At 36.7% G+C, this 21,647-nt stretch overlaps 1 protein-coding gene and 1 long non-coding RNA gene across 7 annotated transcripts in view; one reads left to right on the top strand and one right to left on the bottom strand.

Moving 5' to 3' along the window:
* LOC101892885 (putative FERM domain-containing protein FRMD8P1) overlaps positions 1–21,647 on the top strand; it is a 1,829,920-nt gene that overhangs the window by 1,608,615 nt on the left and 199,658 nt on the right. For all 6 annotated transcript variants that reach the window (XR_009344135.1, XR_009344136.1, XM_059131212.1 and 3 more), the window contains one exon: positions 16,832–16,984. Coding sequence is in view for 4 of the 6 variants with exons in the window: in XM_059131212.1 (XP_058987195.1) it covers positions 16,832–16,959 (128 nt within the window). In the remaining 2 variants the exon portion in view is untranslated. The remainder of the gene's footprint in view (positions 1–16,831; positions 16,985–21,647) is intronic.
* On the bottom strand, positions 6,474–7,047 carry LOC131806675 (uncharacterized). The gene is made up of 3 exons (XR_009344138.1): positions 6,979–7,047; positions 6,728–6,900; positions 6,474–6,669 (listed from the first exon to the last, which is right to left on the bottom strand). It is a non-coding gene; the product is annotated as an uncharacterized LOC131806675 (long non-coding RNA).

The raw sequence follows: 21,647 nt of genomic DNA on the forward strand, positions 1-21,647 counted from the left end.
CATCAGCCAGGGCTATGCTCTGGGTCTGCTGCTGCGCCTGTAGCTGTCCCTTCTATTGTGGCGCCTGTTGTCAAGCTGGTTGAGACTTGGTCCGTGGTGGTGAAGGGGAAGGAAGGTACCCCGAGTAAGGAGGTGGTCAAGAAGGTGGTGGAGGAGGTTGGCCCTACGCTAAAAGTTAGGGTCCATGAGGTGAAGGAGACGCGTGCTGTGCTGTCATACGCACTCTGTCGGTTGCTGAGCGGGAGAAAATTGCCGCGAATAGGTAGTTTGCTGATGTGGGCCTCGAGGTACCGTTGAATGATAAGCTTGGCCCGAAGGTTGTCGTCCAGCGAGTGCACGCTGAGATAACGACGGACGAGTTCATGCAGGAGCTTTTTGACATGAACTTTGTCGACATGTTGTCCCCTGACAGTTTCAGGAAGAGCGTTCGCTTGGCAAGTGGGCCTTGGAGGTCTTGTGCGACGGAGTCCAAGGTAAATGTGGTGTTGGAATGCACTGAGAGGGTGGTAAAGAAGCTGTGCACGGAAGGCGACTACATTAAGTGATTCCGCTTTATTGTGCTGAGGCAGGACTCAGTGCAGTCGTGTTATTGGTGTCTCGGTTTCGATCACCGAGTCAGGGAGTGCCGGATGAAGAGCGTCAAACTCCGTATGGGTGCAACCTTTGCCCTTATTCAGGAGCCATATGCTAGAGATGGGTGTGTGCGGGGGCTTCCGGGGGGGAGGCGTGTCTTTACGGACGAGGGAGAAGACTCTGCTATACAATAGCTAAGGGGCACCAGGTTACAAATTGCCCATCAACTTTCAAATGCAAAACTTGTGCTCGCTCTCACCATACGATGCTTCATCGTTCCCAACCACCTCCAAGATCGCGTCCTACTGCACTACCTACTTCTGCTGATGCATCTGCATCAGTACATACACATATGTATAGCTCATCGCATCATGTACTACTGGCTACATCTATGGTCTATGACAATTTCGGATCCTACAAATTGGGATGGGCTTTGTTAGACTCATGCTCACAAATAAATTTTATTACTGATGAGTTTGCACAACGACTCAATCTACAAAGGCATAAAAAATGTGTTGAAATTTCTGGAATTGACAATTCGTATACATAAATTAAACATAATTGTTCGACCAATATCAAAGGGTAACTGATTTTGAAGTCAAACTTTCATTTTGCATCACGCCACATATTTCATATCAAAATTTTAAAAAAGGATGTATTTCGTGAATCTTCGGGTGGAATTGTAGTTAAATTACCCTTCAAGGAATCTCAAGTTGGACGAACCTCATTATTTTATTTCCCACCACTGTGTGCTCAAACCAAATAGCACTTCCACAAAACTTCGTGTTGTATTTGACGCTTCGTGTGCTACATTGTCTGATACTTCACTCAACGATATATTAATGATTGGTCCCACAATATAAGATGAACTTTTCCTACTGCTACTGCGCTTTCGGCTATATCGCTTTGTTGTAACAGCAGATATCGTAAAGATGTATAGGCAGGTGTTGATCAATTCAGAAGATCGTAAGTTTCAATACATTTTGTGGCAATATTCGAACAACGAAGGAGTCAAAACTTATTGTTTGAACACTGTTACCTATGGAACCTTGGCAGCACCTTTTTTGGCAGTCCGCGCTTTGCATTATTTTCCTGATGAATATTCTGAACGTTTTGAAATTGGTGCCAGTGCTGTTAGAAGACATTCTAGGTGGCGCTGAAACAATTGAGGGATTAGCCGAGCTTAAATATCAAGTTACAGAGCTGCTTAAAATGGGTTGTTTCGAACTCGACAAATGTCATTCGAATCACGAAAACTTTCGTCACGATAAATCCGTAAAAGATTTAAACTTAGATGGCCCCACTGTTACAAATGCCTTGGGAATTTCTTGGGATCAACAACACGATAAATTTTTGTTTTCCTTTTTCCCAAAACTTAAAACTGATATCGTCTCCAAAAACTCTATATTGTCTTTGTCATCAGCTCTTTTTGATCGACTTGGACTTGTGTCGCCCTTGATCATAAAGGATAAAATAATTCTTCAAGAACTTTGGATACTAAAGGTAGGGTGGGATGAATCTGTTCCACAAGATATTCATACTGCCTGACAAGGATTTCTCGATGACCTTCAGCAATTACCGATGCTTAACATACCTCGTTACTGTTTGTCGCCTGATCCAGAATCAATTCAATTACATGGCTTCTGCGATTCTTCCATAAGAGCATATGGTTGTTGTATTTATATCAGAGTAAAATCCAGATCCGGTGCCGTTTCTGTACAGCTATTTATCGCAAAATCGAAGGTCGCTCCAACAAAACGAAAGTCTTTACCATCTTTAGAACTGTGTGGCGCTCATTTACTATCCAGGTTGTATACCAAAATTCGAAATCTTCAACATATCCCAAATAGCTCAGTGTTCATGTGGACGGACTCCCAAATAGTTTTGCATTGTCTTCAGCTACATTCTTCCACACTATCGGTTTTCGTTGGCAACAGAATATCAGAGATTCAAGATTCTACAAATGGATGCAATTGGAGACACGTACCATCGCACTTAAATCCCTCCGATATCGTATCTAGAGAATTAGAATATGCGTTACTAGCAGTTGTTCGGCACGTTCAACAAGAGTACTTCAAGGACGATATACGTCGCGCAACCAAAAAAAGAGATCCAGAGGGTATTCTTAAAGGCTTTAATCCATTTATAGATTGCTCGAGTGGGATTGAAATCTTAAAGGTTGGTGGTCGTTTAGAACTTGGTCAAATTTCGGAAAGTCAAAAAACACCCAATGATAGTACCGAAAGAAAGCAAGTTTGTGAAATGTTATATTCAACATCTGCATATCAAAAATTATCATGCAGGCCCAAAGGCATTAGTCTCGCTTGCCAGGATGCGGTTTTGGATTATTAACCTTGGTAGTCTTTTTCGGACTATTGTAAATCGCTGCCCACACTGCATACGTTATCGCCCGAAATTACTTTAACAAATAATATCAAACTTACCAGCTGAACGACTTAACCCTTGAGTCTTTGCCAGATGTGCTGTAGATTTCTGAGGTCCCATAAACACGTATTTGAGAATCAAAGGAAGGGTACCATACAAGACGTATATTGCTGTGTTTGTATGCCTAGCAAATCTGTCGAAGTTGTGTCGGACTTTTCACTAGACGCCTTCATTGCTGCTCTGAAAAGGATGATAGGCAGAAGAGGCTTGCCAACTGATATTTTCTGCGACAATGGAACAAATTTTGTGGGCGCGAACTCAAAACTTAAGGATCTTAAAATGTTTTTATTTAATGAGAAAAACCAACATCAAATTATCAACTATTGTTCCAATGAATTTATTAATTTCAATTTTATTCCTACTATACATACATACATATTTCACTCAAACTTGCAAATTGAATCAACTGAGGTATTGATATCCATTTATGTTACTGTTGTTTTTATTGTATTTTCATTGAGTTACTTTGTAATATATTAATTTTGTAACAATAAAACACTTATAAAATAGAGTTGAATCTGTGCGCATTTGTATTTTATTTAACGGACCATTTTATTGGTTTCGTTTTTGTTTTGCCTTTTTTACTGATCTTAAACTTTTCAGCAAGCGCATTCCGACTGTATCCCCTATTAAAAACATCAATTAAGTTTATCTTTTCTTTCATGCTTAGTGTGATTTTTGAGGTCATGATTGTTTGTTAAAGACACAAAACATTATAATATCAAAAGTAAATAAAAAATAATAAAATACTTACAAATATAAAACCAACACTTCTACCAATTGCAGTGCTTTTTAACGATATCAGCTGATTTCATTTCCTTTTATTGCTGCTTGTAGTGGGGTTAACAAGAAATCAGGTATTAGAGATGCACATTTATGCACACAAAGAGGTACTAAAAATTTACTTTCAGGCTTGTAAGATGTTATATGAAAAAATACAATGACATGCCCTTATGCGGTCTTGGCACTTATCTGTGTTGCACTTATCCGTAGTTTACTCTAACGTCGAGCAATAACTGTATTTTTAACTAAATTGAATAATTAATAATACGAAATACTTTAATATAAATATATGAAGTGTAAACTATGTAAAACATGTATATATGAAACAAGTTAAAAAGCACTAAGTTCGGCCGGGCCCTCCACCATTTCCAACGAATTTGGAAATTTTTAAAAAATAAAATCCTTAAAAAATTCTGTAAAAATTTTAAAAATACCGAATATAGCCGTCATATTGGGGTCTATACGACGTGGACATACATAGGCATTGTTTGTCACAAGCTATTACCATATTCAAATTGGAAACTTGAAATAAACGGTAAATAATGTAGCTAAAATCATATATAATATATAAGGAGGTGCCGTCAAATTGGAGCTGTGCAAAGACCTGGACTAGCATAGACAGTTTTCTGTCACAGGCTGTAGCATCCATTACGAACTTCAAATACCACATTTCAAACAATTTCGGTGGGTATTGTACCTAAAATCGTCAAAATACCGAATATGGGGAGGTACTGATATATGGGGCCTATACGAAGACCTGGACCAGCACAGACAATTTTCTGTCACAGACTGTAGTATTCAGTACGAATTTCAAATACCAATTTTCAAACAATTCCGGTGAATAATGTCGCTAAAATCATGAAAATACCGAATATAGGGAGGTACTGATATATGGGGCCTATACGAAGACCTGTCACAGACTGTAGTTCCTATAACGAACTTCAAATACCAAATTTGAAACAATTCCCATGAATAATGTCGTTAAAATCATCAAAATACCAAATATCGGGAGGTACCGTTATATGGGGGCTATATGAAAACGTGGACCTACATGGCCCATTTACGAACTTAACCTGCCTACTGGAAAAATAAACATGTGTGCAAAATTTTAGCCATCTATCTCAATTCATTCGAAAGATAGCGTGATTACAACAGACAGACAGACGGACAGACAGACAGACGGACATCACTAAATCGACTTAGAATTTTACGCTGATCAAGAATATATATACTTTGTTGGATCTGACATGAGTATTTCGAGGAGTTACAAATGGAATGACAAAGTTAATATACCCTCCATAGTATGGTGGAGGGTATAAAATAATATAAATATTTATTTAGGTTACCGCTTCCAGGAAACGACTCAACTTCTGTGCCCAACTTCTCTTGCCGATACCACTACATATATCTGCGGGATTCATTGTCCATGCTATCAAATCTATAGTCCATCGTTGCAGACGGTATCATCTACGTATCAAAGGATATTCAATGGCATTATGATTAATAGAATCTCTAGTGAGGTTATGAACCCGGATTTTCTAAAGCAGTTACTGACAACTGCAGGTGTTACAAACAACCAGATTCTTTTTACTATTTTCACAGCTTGAAACACATCTATAGATTTACCAAACTCATCAATGGACATCCCTGCCACCAGGGCCAGTAATTCAGTAAAGAGTACCAAATTGTGAATCTTTAAAATATTTCTGGGTATAAAGGTGCAAAGGTGGTGGTAAGAAATCTGAAAGGGTGCGCGAAAAGAACACGCACTTTGCTTTGAAGAATTTCTGACTCTGAATTATGCTATTACTTTTCCCATTCTGAATTTCTGCAAACCGTAAGATCTATTGATTCCAGCCTTTCTCCAAAGGAAACGCGACTACTTTGCTTGATGGTGGATTCAATTCTGGTTTTTATTTAAAAATATTTCCTTGAAGTACTACAAAAAGCAGCAGCTACACAATTATTCTTATCTATTCTAATATTGTGTTGTGTAATCGATTGCTATCGATACGAATACCTAGAGATCCCAAAATACCACATGATACATCAGCTGTTGAACCATATATTTTATGAGCTGTTATTTAGCATTTGTTTTCTTGTTTACATTTAATGATAATAGAAAAAAATTAAGATAATAGAAAATAAGTGAAATCCCATTATTCATGTCTGCTTTGGCTCTGTTACGTGCCAGCAAAAACAGAAAAAAATACACTGGTGGCCAGTGGCGTTTTTAAGCGCCAATATAAACGAGGCAGTTTAAAGATGCCAGAGTGCAGAAAAGAGTTTTGGAAACGATAACAAAAACGATTATGATATATAGAAGGGAAAATACAATGATAGATCCGGAAGCAGTGAAGAAAATGATAACAGATACAACAATAGACATAAAAACTATAATAATTACAACTGTTGGAGCGTAATAATACTTTTATTTTCCTTTTATTTTTGAATTTAATTTTTTTTAATTTTTTTTATTGGTTTCTTATTTTTATTTTTTATTTAATTTTTCATAATGTAAATATAGTTAATCTTCATGAATTCCCATAGTTGCAGATTGTAGAATGTAAATAGTATGAAAGATTAAACGATGTTAGCTGTAAAGAAAGAGAATAGAATTAGGATAAAGAAAAATAAAATTGAATTCAGTTGTTGTACTTGCCACCGTTTAACCGCATCGTCTTCGACTTCCTTACCAGACCAAAAATCCATAAAACTAAATAAAAATTAATAAAAAATTGAAGATAACTGTGTCCGTATTTGTTTTGATACTTCCCTTAAATTAAATTGGAACATTTTGGTGCGAAACCCAGGATATAAAGTGTCGGTTGTTTTGTTAAATTGCTTCAAAACTAATTTGCTAAATTGCTGCAATTACCAAGAAGAAGAAGAGTTGGCTTTCTTTTCAAAAATTTTTATAATATACCTGTGGTGATCTGTTCTGTTGCTGCTATCGTGCCATAACACAAACTTAATTCTTACCTTCAAATTAAGTTTGTTTTTTCTTCTCTCATTCCGCTTTGCATTTTGCTTGTCAGCCATTCCGATTGTTTTTGTTGTTTTAATTGCACACTATTCCGCTTTTGAATTTCTTTTACGCTGGAGAAGTTAAATTAACAAAAAATATCCATTAATTTTTTTTTTATTTTGCGTGTTCACAAATTATTTAATTTATACTTTTAATTTGTTGCAATTTTCCACTGTTTTGATTTTAACTTCATTAGTGCCACATACATCATGAGTAATTCAGTACCCATATCCGGTTATTCAATTTGATTAATTGTGTTACCGGTTATCGATATACACCAAATACTTAAGGATGCCTTAGACTTCGAAATTTTACAGAATTTCTAAATTATTGAAATTCTTGTGTGTCATCAATTGCTGGACTAAAATTAATTAATTGAGACAGTATAAATATATTATTTTAGAGCAGACACTATATTTTCATTGAAAAGCGAGAGTTTATTTAATAATAAACTTATCATATTACCTACCTTTAATAAATACTAAGGTCTTTAAAGTTTCTTGTTGCTTTAATCTCATTTAAACTTTTTGATTTATATTAAAATGGCTGGTGGTAAGAAACGCCAAAGTAATCCTGATACGGAAATAGCCAATTTAATGTCGATTAGACATTTTAAACAAATATATTGATGAGGCAATGCATTTACATTCCGAACTAGATAGGCTAGATCCCGATAACGATGATCGCGGTGAACTGGAAGACTTACGTGTGTCGGCAAAGTCCCTATTCTTAGGAATTTTATCTAAAAATAGGAAGAGTAGTATGCCTGAGACTTCTTTCTGCGCTCAATCGCATCAATCTACACTGCCAAACATGAAACTCCATAAATTCAGCGGAAAGTCTTTTCGAGAACTTGGTTCACACAGATCCGACATTGACAGACATAGACAAATTTAACTTCAAGTGTATGCCATTTAAAAAGTTCAATAGGGAATAGTGAAACGCTTGATGCAATTGTTAGAAAATTCTGGGAGTTGGAAGAGATTTCAAATAATTCGATAAAGATTTGGTCTGATGAGCAAACTAAGTGTGAGGAACATTTCCAAAAGTATGTGCGACGTTTACCGTCAGGACACTTTAAAGTGTCTTTACCTTTCAGGGAAGATGTGAAACGTTTGGGTACGTCATTTGAAACTGCAAGCAGGCGATTTTTCTCATTAGAAAGGAGACTTTCTCGTGACGACACATCTAAGGAAATGTATAATTCCTTCATGGAAGAGTATCTTGACTTAGAACATATGGAAATAACAAATAATATAATTCCATATAAACCACATTACTTCATTCCTCATCAATGTGTTTTCCGACCGCAAAGTACAACTAAAAAACTTCGCGTCGTTTTTGATGCTTCGAGCAAGACTTGGTCCCATGTTTCGCACAACGATCTCTTGATGGTTGGTCCAACCATTCAATAAGAGTTGTACTCCACTCTAATTCGTTTCCGTCTACATAAATATGTGACCACTGCAGATATTGACAAAATGTACTGTCAAGTTTTACTTGACGAGAAAGATAAAGACTTTCATTTAATCCTTTGGAGAGCATAAGATAGTCATCTTTACAAACCTTCACATTGAAAACAGTTACTTATGGCACATCTCCTGCGCCTTTTTTGCCGATATACTGTCTTAGCCATTTAAGTGATTTATCCAAAGAGACTCCGCCAATTGAGGCTGAAGTTATACGCAACGATTTTTATGTGGATGATCTTCTAACTGGTGCTGCTGATTTGGATAGCCTTCTCATTATTCGAGATCAAGTAACTACCATTCTCTGTTCAGCAGGATTTAAATTTACTAAATGAAACTGCAAGAGCATTAGGAATTCATTGGGCTCCAAGAAATAATGTTTTCAAATTTTTTATTGAGGGAGGCTTTCAAAATATGAAGGCTACTAAAAGACACATTTTGTCAATATCATCACGTTTATTTGATCACCTCGGTCTTTTGTGCCCGATTATTACCAAAGCCAAAATGCTTTTGCAAGAACTTTGGATAAATAAATTAGAGTGATATGAGTCGATTCCTATGCATTTGAATTCCACATGGGAAGATTTCAAATTTAATCTATCAAAGTTAGATACGATTCAAATCCTAAGATTCGTGAACACGACCACTTCCTTGAGGATCCAAGTTCATGGATTCTCAGACGTTTCAATGCGAGCCTATGGCTGCTGCTTTAATGTTCGTGCTTTTGACCCCAGTGGAGTTTCTTGTCGGCTTTTAACAGCCAAATCCAAAGTAGCACCGCTCAAAACAACTCGCTTCCGAGATTGGAGCTTTGATGACCTTTGCAGTTGAAAATGTTTACTTCATGTCCGATTCCGCAATTTTTCTGTATTAGATAAAAACCCATCCTTCAACACTGGCCATTTTCGTCTCGAATAGAGTCGCAGTAACTCAAGAGTGGTCAGAGAGCGGTATTTGGCGCCATGTGCCCACCAAACAAAATGCAGCCGACATAGTGTCGAGAGGATGCAGTGTTGAAGAACTTAAATCTTCAATATGATTCGAAGGACCCAAATTTCTATTAAACGATGTGTCTAAATGGAAAGTCAACCAACATTTTGAGTTGACTGAGGAACGATAGAAAATCCAAAGTTTTAGTCACTGTAAAAAGACAGATAATGAATGTTCTGATAGCATTCTTTTGAAATTAATAATTGATCATTCTTCTTATAAAGAGATTCTTAGAGTGGTCTCATATAGGTTCTGATTCGTTGATCGAGTTAAGAAGCGAAAAATTCCAAATTGTATCTGTCTTAAAGCTTGAGAATTGAATTGGTCTTTCCTGAAATTGGTCGAGTTTGTTCAAAGATCCAGTTTTTCAGAGCATATTTCTAAACTAAAGAAATCAATCTGCCTAAAATCTAATCTTCAAAAATTAACGCCATTTATGCACAATTTCTTTTAGTGTAAAAGAACATTTTCTCTTTTAAGAGTAGGTGCGAAATTACCACATAATACGAAATTTCCCCTTTTACGCCCAAAAAAGCATCGTTTCAATATATTTGAGAGATTTACATTTCAAAAATTGTCACGCTGGTACAAAGGCCCTAGTAGCTTTGCCTCTTGAGCGAATTTGGCAAATAAATGCCCGGGATGAATGCAATAGGATTGTTCGGAATTGTGTTAATTGCTACCGATTTAAACCAAAGCTGATGACCCAAATGATGGGAAATTTACCCACTGATAGTGTGAGAGCCTTACGTCCATTCTTCATAGTAGGCGTAGACTTTTGTGGTCCCGTTGATATCACGTTGAAGATACGCGGGAGACCACCAACCAAAATGTATATTGCCGTACAGCTTCATTCCTCCGAGGGCTCCTCATTTTGCTGGCCTGTGGGAAGCAGCCGCAAAACAGGCAAAGTTCCTGCTTTTGTGAGTTGTCGGCAAAGTGTTGCTGACGCAAGAAGCGATGATGACGATGCTGGCAGAAGTAGAGGCGGTGCTGAACAGTCGCCCCATAGCACCGCTGTCTCCAGGCCCCAACGACGATGAAGCTCTGACACCAGGGCATCTACTAGTCAACAAGGTGAGGTTATCCAAGCGTTGGCAGATGCTCTGCGCTCCCAAGCAGATGTTCTGGCGGGCCTGGTCCAGGGATTTTATCCTAGAGCTACAGGACATTGAAATTCTTGTGTGTGATCAAATGCTGGACTAAAATTAACTAATTGAGATAGTCTAAATATACTATTTTAGAGCTGACACTATATTTTCATTGAAAAGCGAGAGTTTATTTAATAATAAACTTATCATATTACCTACCTTTAATAAATACTAAGGTGTTTAAAGTTTCTTGTTGCTTAAATCTCATTTAAACTTCTTGATTTATATTAAAATGGCTGGTGGTAAGAAACGCCAAAGTAATCCTGATACGGAAATAGCCAATCTAATGAAAAAAAGGCAAAAAATATTGAAAGAATTAAGACTTCTTTCTGAGAAAAGAAAATTTCCCACAATTCATTTGAATTAGAATGTCGATTAGACATTTTAAACAAATATACTGATGAGGCAATACATTTACATTCCGAACTAGATATTCTAGATCCCGATAACGACGATCGTGGTGAACTGGAAGACTCATGTGTGTCGGCAAAGTCCCTATTCTTAGGAATTTTATCTAAAAATAGGAAGAGTAGTATGCCTGAGACTTCTTTCTGCGTTCAATCGCATCAATCTAGACTGCCAAACATGAAAATCCATAAATTCAGCGGAAAGTCTTTTCGAGAACTTGGTTCACGCAGATCCGACATCGACAGGCATAGACAAATTTAGCTTCAAGTGTATGCCATTTAAAAAGTTCAATAGGGAATAGTGAAACGCTTGATGCAATTGTTAGAGTTGGAAGAGATTCCAAATAATTCGATAAAGATTTGGTCCGATGAGCAAACTAAGTGTGAGCAACATTTCCAAAAGTATGTGCGACGTTTACCGTCAGGACACTTTAAAGTGTCTTTACCTTTCAAGAAAGATGTGAAACGTTTGGGTTCGTCATTTGAAAGGAGACTTTCTCGTGACGACACATCTAAGGAAAAGTATAATTCCTTCATGGAAGAGTATCTTGACTTAGGACTTCATTCCTCATCAATGTGTTTTCCGACCGCAAAGTACAACTAAAAAACTTCGCGTCGTTTTTGATGCTTCGAGCAAGACTTGGTCCCATGTTTCGCTCAACGCTTCTCATTTGTCGAGATCAAGTAACTACCATTCTCTGTTCAGCAGGATTTTAATTTACTAAATGGTTTTCAAATCATCCAGAGTTCAATGAAATAAGTTGCAGTGAAAAATTACTACACTCAGATTCTGAAACTGCAAGAGCATTAGGAACTCATTGGGCTCCAAGAAATGATATTTTCAAATTTTTTATTGAGGGAGGTTTTCAAAATATGAAGGATACTAAAAGACACATTTTGTCAATATCATCACGTTTATTTGATTCCCTCGGCCTTTTGTGCCCGATTATTACCAAAGCCAAAATGCTTTTGCAAGAACTTTGGATAAATAAATTAGAGTGATATGAGTCGATTCCTATGCATTTGAATTCCACATGGGAAGATTTCAAATTTAATCTATCAAAGTTAGATACGATTCAAATCCGAAGATTCGTAAACACGACCACTTCCTTGAGGATCCAAAATCATGGATTCTCAGACATTTCGATGCGAGCCTATGGCTGCTGCTTTAATGTTCGTGTTTTGACCCCAGTGGAGTTTCTTGTCGGCTTTTAGCAGCCAAATCCAAAGTAGCACCGCTCAAAACAATGTCGCTTCCGAGATTGGAGCTTTGATGACCATTGCAGTTGAAAATGTTTACTTCATGCCCGATTCCGAAATTATTCTGTATTGGATAAAAAAACCATCCTTCAACACTGGCCATTTTCGTCTCGAATAGAGTCGCAGTAATTCAAGAGTGGTCAGAGAGCGGTATTTGGCGCCATGTGCCCACCAAACAAAATGCAGCCGACATAGTGTCAAGAGGATGCAGTGTTGAAGAACTTAAATCTTCAATATGATTCGAAGGAACCAAATTTCCATTAAACGATGTGTCTAAATGGAAAGTCAACCAACATTTTGAGTTGACTGAGGAACAAAAATCATTGGAAGATAGAAAATCCAAAGTTTTAGTCACTGTAAAAAGACAGATAAGGAATGTTCTGATAGCATTCTTTTGAAATTAATAATTGATCATTCTTCTTATAAAGAGCTTCTTAGAGTGGTCTCATATAGGTGCTAATATTTGGAAGCAGCAGAGGGAGCCTAGTGTGAGAGCCTTACGTCCATTCTTCATAGTAGGCGTAGACTTTTGTGGTCCCGTTGATATCACGTTGAAGATACGCGGGAGACCACCAACGAAAATGTATATTGCCGTACAGCTTCATTCCTCCGAGGGCTCCTCATTTTGCTGGCCTGTGGGAAGCAGCCGCAAAACAGGCAAAGTTCCTGCTTTTGTGAGTTGTCGGCAAAGTGTTGCTGACGCAAGAAGCGATGATGACGATGCTGGCAGAAGTAGAGGCGGTGCTGAACAGTCGCCCCATAGCACCGCTGTCTCCAGGCCCCAACGACGATGAAGCTCTGACACCAGGGCATCTACTAGTCAACAAGGTGAGGTTATCCAAGCGTTGGCAGATGCTCTGCGCTCCCAAGCAGATGTTCTGGCGGGCCTGGTCCAGGGATTTTATCCTAGAGCTACAGGACATTGAAATTCTTGTGTGTGATCAAATGCTGGACTAAAATTAACTAATTGAGATAGTCTAAATATACTATTTTAGAGCTGACACTATATTTTCATTGAAAAGCGAGAGTTTATTTAATAATAAACTTATCATATTACCTACCTTTAATAAATACTAAGGTGTTTAAAGTTTCTTGTTGCTTAAATCTCATTTAAACTTCTTGATTTATATTAAAATGGCTGGTGGTAAGAAACGCCAAAGTAATCCTGATACGGAAATATCCAATCTAATGAAAAAAAGGCAAAAAATATTGAAAGAATTAAGACTTCTTTCTGAGAAAAGAAAATTTCCTACAATTCATTTGAATTAGAATGTCGATTAGACATTTTAAACAAATATACTGATGAGGCAATACATTTACATTCCGAACTAGATATTCTAGATCCCGATAACGACGATCGTGGTGAACTGGAAGACTCATGTGTGTCGGCAAAGTCCCTATTCTTAGGAATTTTATCTAAAAATAGGAAGAGTAGTATGCCTGAGACTTCTTTCTGCGCTCAATCGCATCAATCTAGACTGCCAAACATGAAAATCCATAAATTCAGCGGAAAGTCTTTTCGAGAACTTGGTTCACGCAGATCCGACATCGACAGGCATAGACAAACTTAGCTTCAAGTGTATGCCATTTAAAAAGTTCAATAGGGAATAGTGAAACGCTTGATGCAATTGTTAGAGTTGGAAGAGATTCCAAATAATTCGATAAAGATTTGGTCCGATGAGCAAACTAAGTGTGAGCAACATTTCCAAAAGTATGTGCGACGTTTACCGTCAGGACACTTTAAAGTGTCTTTACCTTTCAAGAAAGATGTGAAACGTTTGGGTTCGTCATTTGAAAGGAGACTTTCTCGTGACGACACATCTAAGGAAAAGTATAATTCCTTCATGGAAGAGTATCTTGACTTAGGACTTCATTCCTCATCAATGTGTTTTCCGACCGCAAAGTACAACTAAAAAACTTCGCGTCGTTTTTGATGCTTCGAGCAAGACTTGGTCCCATGTTTCGCTCAACGATCTCTTGTTGGTTGGTCCAACCATTCAATAAGAGTTGTACTCCACTCTAATTCGTTTCCGTCTACATAAATATGTTACTACTGCAGATATTGACAAAATGTACCATCATGTTTTACTTGACGAGAAAGATAAAGATTTTCATTTAATCTTCACATTGAAAACGGTTACTTATGGCACATCTACTGTGCCTTTTTTGCCGATATACTGTCTTAGCCATTTAAGTGATTTATCCAAAGAGACTCCGCCAATTGAGGCTGAAGTTATACGCAACGATTTTTATGTGGATGATCTTCTAACTGGTGCTGCTGATTTGGATAGCCTTCTCATTTGTCGAGATCAAGTAACTACCATTCTCTGTTCAGCAGGATTTTAATTTACTAAATGGTTTTCAAATCATCCAGAGTTCAATGAAATAAGTTGCAGTGAAAAATTACTACACTCAGATTCTGAAACTGCAAGAGTATTAGGAACTCAATGGGCTCCAAGAAATGATATTTTCAAATTTTTTATTGAGGGAGGTTTTCAAAATATGAAGGATACTAAAAGACACATTTTGTCAATATCATCACGTTTATTTGATTCCCTCGGCCTTTTGTGCCCGATTATTACCAAAGCCAAAATGCTTTTGCAAGAACTTTGGATAAATAAATTAGAGTGATATGAGTCGATTCCTATGCATTTGAATTCCACATGGGAAGATTTCAAATTTAATCTATCAAAGTTAGATACGATTCAAATCCGAAGATTCGTAAACACGACCACTTCCTTGAGGATCCAAAATCATGGATTCTCAGACATTTCGATGCGAGCCTATGGCTGCTGCTTTAATGTTCGTGCTTTTGACCCCAGTGGAGTTTCTTGTCGGCTTTTAGCAGCCAAATCCAAAGTAGCACCGCTCAAAACAATGTCGCTTCCGAGATTGGAGCTTTGATGACCATTGCAGTTGAAAATGTTTACTTCATGCCCGATTCCGAAATTATTCTGTATTGGATAAAAAAACCATCCTTCAACACTGGCCATTTTCGTCTCGAATAGAGTCACAGTAATTCAAGAGTGGTCAGAGAGCGGTATTTGGCGCCATGTGCCCACCAAACAAAATGCAGCCGACATAGTGTCGAGAGGATGCAGTGTTGAAGAACTTAAATCTTCAATATGATTCGAAGGAACCAAATTTCCATTAAACGATGTGTCTAAATGGAAAGTCAACCAACATTTTGAGTTGACTGAGGAACAAAAATCATTGGAAGATAGAAAATCCAAAGTTTTAGTCACTGTAAAAAGACAGATAAGGAATGTTCTGATAGCATTCTTTTGAAATTAATAATTGATCATTCTTCTTATAAAGAGCTTCTTAGAGTGGTCTCATATAGGTGCTAATATTTGGAAGCAGCAGACAAACCCTTGAAGTCCAATGGGAAAAATTATGTTGTTTATGTTTATAACTGAGCTGTTAGTTAGATACTGCATTATTTACTGCTTTTTCGCGTTTAAATCTGTTATCTTGGTTCTTTTTATACCCTCTACCATAGTATGGAAGATGTATTAGGTTTATCATTCCGTTTGTAACACCTCGAAATATACAATTTTTCCCGATTTATTACTACTCTTTACTCTACGGATATCAACTTCTTGTGCAAGAATTTCACATCCGAAGTCGACCAAAGAGTAGTATATATTGCGTTAACTGCGACTGGAAGAAATAGGAAAAGTCTGATGTTCAAAGATTATGAAATATGCCGCCTACGAACGCTTGCGTAACAAACCTACAACAATGGAATACAACAACTCATGAAGGGCAATGATATAATCTTGCACTAGGCATTTGTTGCCATCGTAACGCCGTCTATTGTTTGGTAAATAACGACCACTTGAGACCAGCTATGTTTTTTTGCCATCACACCTATTAGTATGAAATCATCGTACGTAGGGTGTTTATTGAACTTATTTACTGGTGAGAAGTGATTAACAGCCTGTACCACAATATCGAATTAAATTTGAGCGAAGGAAAGCTAGCCACACACTTTCGTATCAGAATGAATTCCTCTTACATTCGTTCGTTCTTTCGCATTCAGTGATTCAGTGTTGCTAAATATACCTTTGAACTATTAATCGCGAAATTAAACAAAATAAGTGAAAAACCTGTAAGTTCGGCAGGGCCGATCTTTAAATACCATCCACAATTTGGAACGATTGAAATTTTAAAATACCGAAAGTAGCCGTTATGTTACGGTCTATAGGACGACGTGGGCCAGCTTGGGCAGCTTTTGTCATAAACCATTGCAATACTCAAATGCGAAACTTGAATAACAAATTCGGTGAATAATGTACATCATCAGCAGAATACCGAATATAAGGAGGTACCGTTATGTTGGGGCTATACGAAGACGTGGACATGCACAAACAATTTTCTGCCTTAGGCTGTAGTGTTCCTAACGAACTGTAAACATCAAATTTGAAACATTTCCGGTGATTAATGTCGCTTAAATCACCAAAACACCGAAAAAAGGAGGTACCGTTATATGGGGGCTATAACAAAACGTTCACATACATGACCTATTTTCAATACCAAAAGCGATGCAGATATAATACACATTTGAGTAAATTTTAATAAATAATAATAAATAAAAATAAATTAATAAATTTGTTTGCTCAAAGTCGGACAGAATAAGCATTATATTAACATAGTCTATAATATTTACCATTCTTTTTTTCTTTTTTGACATATCTTTAATTTACTTCCGTTTCGCAACAGATCCCAATCCTATACAAGGAACCGGTAGAGGCGTTCTATGCAACAAGCTGTCTCGGTTAACCTTAGCATCATTCGATGATGAAGGTCGATGCATAGGTCAGATGGGATCTATATCAATAAGTTATTAACTATACTTTTTATTGGATTTATAAGGTAGGATTTGAAAATACAATAAAAAATGTTCTTGGCAATTTTATGTGCATTAATATCTTTAGTTTATTAGGTTGTAGGGTTTTAATTAAGGTATAAGTTTAAGCTTAATTGTTTAACCTTTTATAATATTTAAAACTTTTTGTAGTAGGTGTTATCTTTCTCTATGCACAATGTTATTATTGCATGATTAATATCTATGTTATCAATTCACTGTTTGATATTTCTTTTTCTTATAAATATTTGATTTGAGTCCTGTAAAATCTACTCCTGAGTTTTTAAAGGATCGAGAAAGAAAAGTATATTCGGCAATTAACGAAGCCATTATTTGACTTTGTTGTTTGTGAATTAAGCAGATTCGACATTTGCGCACTTAGAACTGGCCTTGCCATAGAACTGTAGAAGGGACTTATCAAAGTTTTCAATCTTTTCAATCACACCACGCTGAAACTACTGCTCAGTCGAGTTTAAAACGTTAGATAACCTACTATTTATTCCTTTGTTCCAGTACCTACAAAAATCTACTAGTTTTGCAATTTTTTTCGTTACCATAAAGGGAAAATAAATTATCGTAGTAAAAACTTTTACATTCTTGCAGTTCTTGAACAGACCATATATGGACACCTGTCGAATAAAAGAATTCAGGGACATGATGTTGAAATCCGTAGAGTGAAACAGGGAATTTTCGAAGGTGCGTGATACCTCCGGAAAAAAGACGGTATTGAGATTGTGGCAGATGATTGTATGATTATGGGGCTACCTCGAAGATGACGCTTGTGTTGGTCACACAAACCATTATATAGGGGATAAAAATCACCTACCCAGTAATGGTAGGAAGGAATTAGCAGTTCTGGAGAGCGGGAGGCCTAACGGTATAAGAGAAAGCCTCTAGATCATGATGACGCACTCGTCGATGTAGTCAACTACTGCAAAATTAAAATGCCTCCTTCGACCTAGACACACTAGAATAGTTCTGGCCTAATTACGTTGAAGCTAGTTCAGTCTCCATTCGTATTGGGCGTGAATGAAGATGAGCGCAACATCTCTCCAGCGTGTGATAAAAGCCCACACAATACACTTCATTTAAAACTGCAGGTACGTGCAAATTTGGACAGTGCAACAGTCGCCAACATATTTTAAAGTAGATGGTGCGTTACACATCCGCTACACCGATACGTGAACATACATTGATGTTTATGTTTGTTTGATGTTTCTGTTTTAATTTTAATTGATATTATTTGTTTTGTGTCCTCCAAAATCTACCCCTGTGTTTGTAAATTTGCATCTTAGTACTCGGGTCATTAATTAATTGCCACGGTGTAAGGTAATCTTATGATTAATTCGACTAACAATTTGCTAAGTTTTGCGCAATGTGGTAGTATTATTGGATGATGTTCGCCATATTATGGCTGGCGATTGTGACAAACTGTCATTTGCTTTAATAATACCCTTTGTGTTTTGGCTTCCAAATTTGTGTCATTTGGGTTATCTTGTGATACTAGCATTCTGAGCCATTGCGGTCCTTGACACCAGAGTTCATGAGCCGTTAGCTCTGCGGGTGAACATCCACGGCTCGCAATATCAGCTGGATTATTTCCGAATCGACTTGTCTTAAGTTTCCTTGTGCATCGTTATCAGCAATTTCCGTGACTATTTTTCCAACAAAGGTGCTCCAATAGATTTTTAAGGATGCTAGGAAAATGAGGTATTCGTTGTCTTTAAATAGAAGCGACACGAGTCTTTGCTGCAAATAAGAATATATGTGTGGTATGTACAGAATTTTCATTCCGAACAAAAAATCCATCTAGTCTGTATTGAATCCATCCAATATCTTTGGCATTTTAAACATAATTATTTCAGTTCAATATCTTGAGTGGAATATAATGGGTGTAAATCCGGCCGAGTTTAAGCGGCAGTTAATTCCTTTCGAGCCTTGATTGATTCCTCTGCACTGCGACCACCAGCTAATACAACATAAGAATATACATTTTAAAATTTGCAATACTAAATCCGGTTGTGGGATAGGTCCAGGAAATAGTATGTCACTGAGACTTGTTTTATTTGATGTGGGACAAGAAGTGTTAAGTCTTCTTCTGACCGTTAAATTTTTCTAGGAGTCTCTTCCACCTCCTCAAAACGTGTAAGTACTTTCTCTATTGAAGTTGTATTTTGAAGTAATATTTGTTTTCATTGATAGGTGCTTCCTGGTATGGGTCCTCCAACTATCCATCTAAATATGGTTTTCGGAGTTAAAATTGATCCAAATATAAACCTTAAAGAAACTATAAAAATGCAACTCTGTGGTGGAGTCTTATAGTGACAAATAGACTTTTTAACATGCAACAGTGGCCTTTGTTTATTTTTAATTTTTTTAACAAAATTCTCATATTGGGGAAAACCCGCGAAACAAGAATGGAGAACGGGGTTATTCCACAAGATTGAATCTAAAATAGTAGAACAATACAGTTTTATCGCAAAATTGTAAAATTTGTTACACGTTTGTGCAACCACATTTTAAATATTTTTATTTTTATTCGAAAATGTGTATTGTTTTGAAGGAATGAGGACACCAAAAGAAAAAAATTGTAATAAGGCAGAATCTTTTTATACCTTCTGTAGTTATGCCATCTTTATTCTTTTTCAAAAATTGGTTGCATTCTCAGATGAAGTGATTTGATTTGCAGATGTCTTGGCATGTTTGAGAATATTTCTATTTATTTTGTTGAGGTAGTGTTATATTAAGTGGTGTTATATTAATAGATCTTCCTAAAAAATTGTTTATAATTTTTGGAACATTTGTTTGAAATATTTTTAAATATCTACCTGTGTGATTGTTGATATGAAGGGCTTTATATTACCAATTGACTCCAAAGTTTTGAATTTGTTTGTTAAGAAAGTGCATGTTTACAATTGCTAAATGAGTACACGAAAAAAAGCCTCTAGGTAATTTCGTCGAACAAAAGTTTTTAAAAACCGATCCTATCCTTTGACATCCCCAGAGTCTGAATACAGCTATTGACTGTACGTTATAGTTTTTGAATAGTATAACTGGATTCTGTAGAAACTAATCAACAGAGTGCAACTCGAATGTATGTTGATTCTCGAATGTATGTTGATGTTGATATGTACCGCGTCATCAAGTTTGGTTATTGAAACAATTGAAATATAATCCAAAATATCGTTGACGTAGTTTGCAAAATTACCGTTAAAGTGTTATCCATTATAAAAGATGAGAGTTAACCTTCAAGATATTTGGTGGTGTTACATGAATGAACGACAGTCTAATGTAAAGGACAAACTTGGGTTACAACTTCAACTTTTACCCATTTTTTTATTTCTAAAATAAGGATAAGATTTCTTCTTCAGTTGTTACCGACAAGAGCGATCTTGTCTTGCGGATTTGAGTCAAATTATATTTCGTTTTCTCTCGAACAGTGCCGCAAAAGCGTATATTTTGCTTATTTATTTTCCTGCTAAGATGGAAACGGGCTTCATCACTCATGATTATTTTTTATGAAAAATCATCTTCTGCTTCTTGCACGGAAACATCTTCGGGACTTTGTACGAAAACATATTTAAACCCTGTACCAAATTCGCTGTAAAGACCGTCGACTGATACGAATTTGCGTGGCACATCCTCTGGTCGATGGCGCTTCCATGACTATTTCGGCCGCAGCAGCAATATTCTCTACAGAACGCGTACTCCGTGGTTTGCCACGCCCGGAAGCATATGTTGTTATGTCAGTCTCTTCGAGGCGAGCGGCTTAACGTCGCAGTATTTGACAAGTAGGCGTTAGACGGCCGAGAAATCTGAGACGAAATTTACGTTGTGTCAAAGTCACGGACCAATTATTGTTCAAATAAATAGTCACTAATATTCCGCGTTCTGGAGCAGTGTAGCGTAACGTTGTTAATTAACGCGTCTTTCGCATATTTTTACTACAAAAATGCCAAAACAGAATTGACATTAGGGGGCGATCGTAAAATTTATAGCATTTTCGGATAGCAGTATTACTTCTGCCAAAATATATGTATTACCTCGACATAGGAAACTATGTATGGATCTTCCTATCTCACTGAGCTGAGTCAATTACGGCCAAATCCTCACGAAACTTAAGATATATAGCATTTTCGGATAGGATTATTACATCTGCCAAAAAAAAATATTAAAAAAACATATGCAAAATTTACATTAAACCGCGAATATGTTAGCCAAGATGTAGCCAATTATGTACAATATATATCCAAAAGAAATTGATTTCAGTTATTCCGCTCATAAGTCAAGAACCGCTGAACTGATTTTAACAATTCTCACCAATTCGCAAGGGACTTTTGCTAGAAAACGATAGTTTTGAGGAAAAACATGCTATAAAAATATTGGATAATTTTTGTTACCTTTTCAGCTATTGTCATACTTTTTATCGCATGAGATTTTTTCCAATTTGGCTTACAATTTCATTATATACAGGTCACAATTATCATCCGATCTTCACGAAATGTTGCATAGGGGTAAAGATAGTGTCAAAACTGAAGCATATTGTTTTAAGAGATGTACATTTAAGAGTTCAAATGGTCTTGAAATTTATTTTTCCGGATAATTTAAAACCAATCGACACATATTTTTATGAGAAGAGAGTTAAGAACAAGGAGGGAGAATATCGGTTGC

This window comes from Musca domestica, unplaced genomic scaffold, assembly GCF_030504385.1.
Source record: "Musca domestica strain aabys unplaced genomic scaffold, Musca_domestica.polishedcontigs.V.1.1 81, whole genome shotgun sequence".
NCBI lineage: Eukaryota > Metazoa > Arthropoda > Insecta > Diptera > Muscidae > Musca > Musca domestica.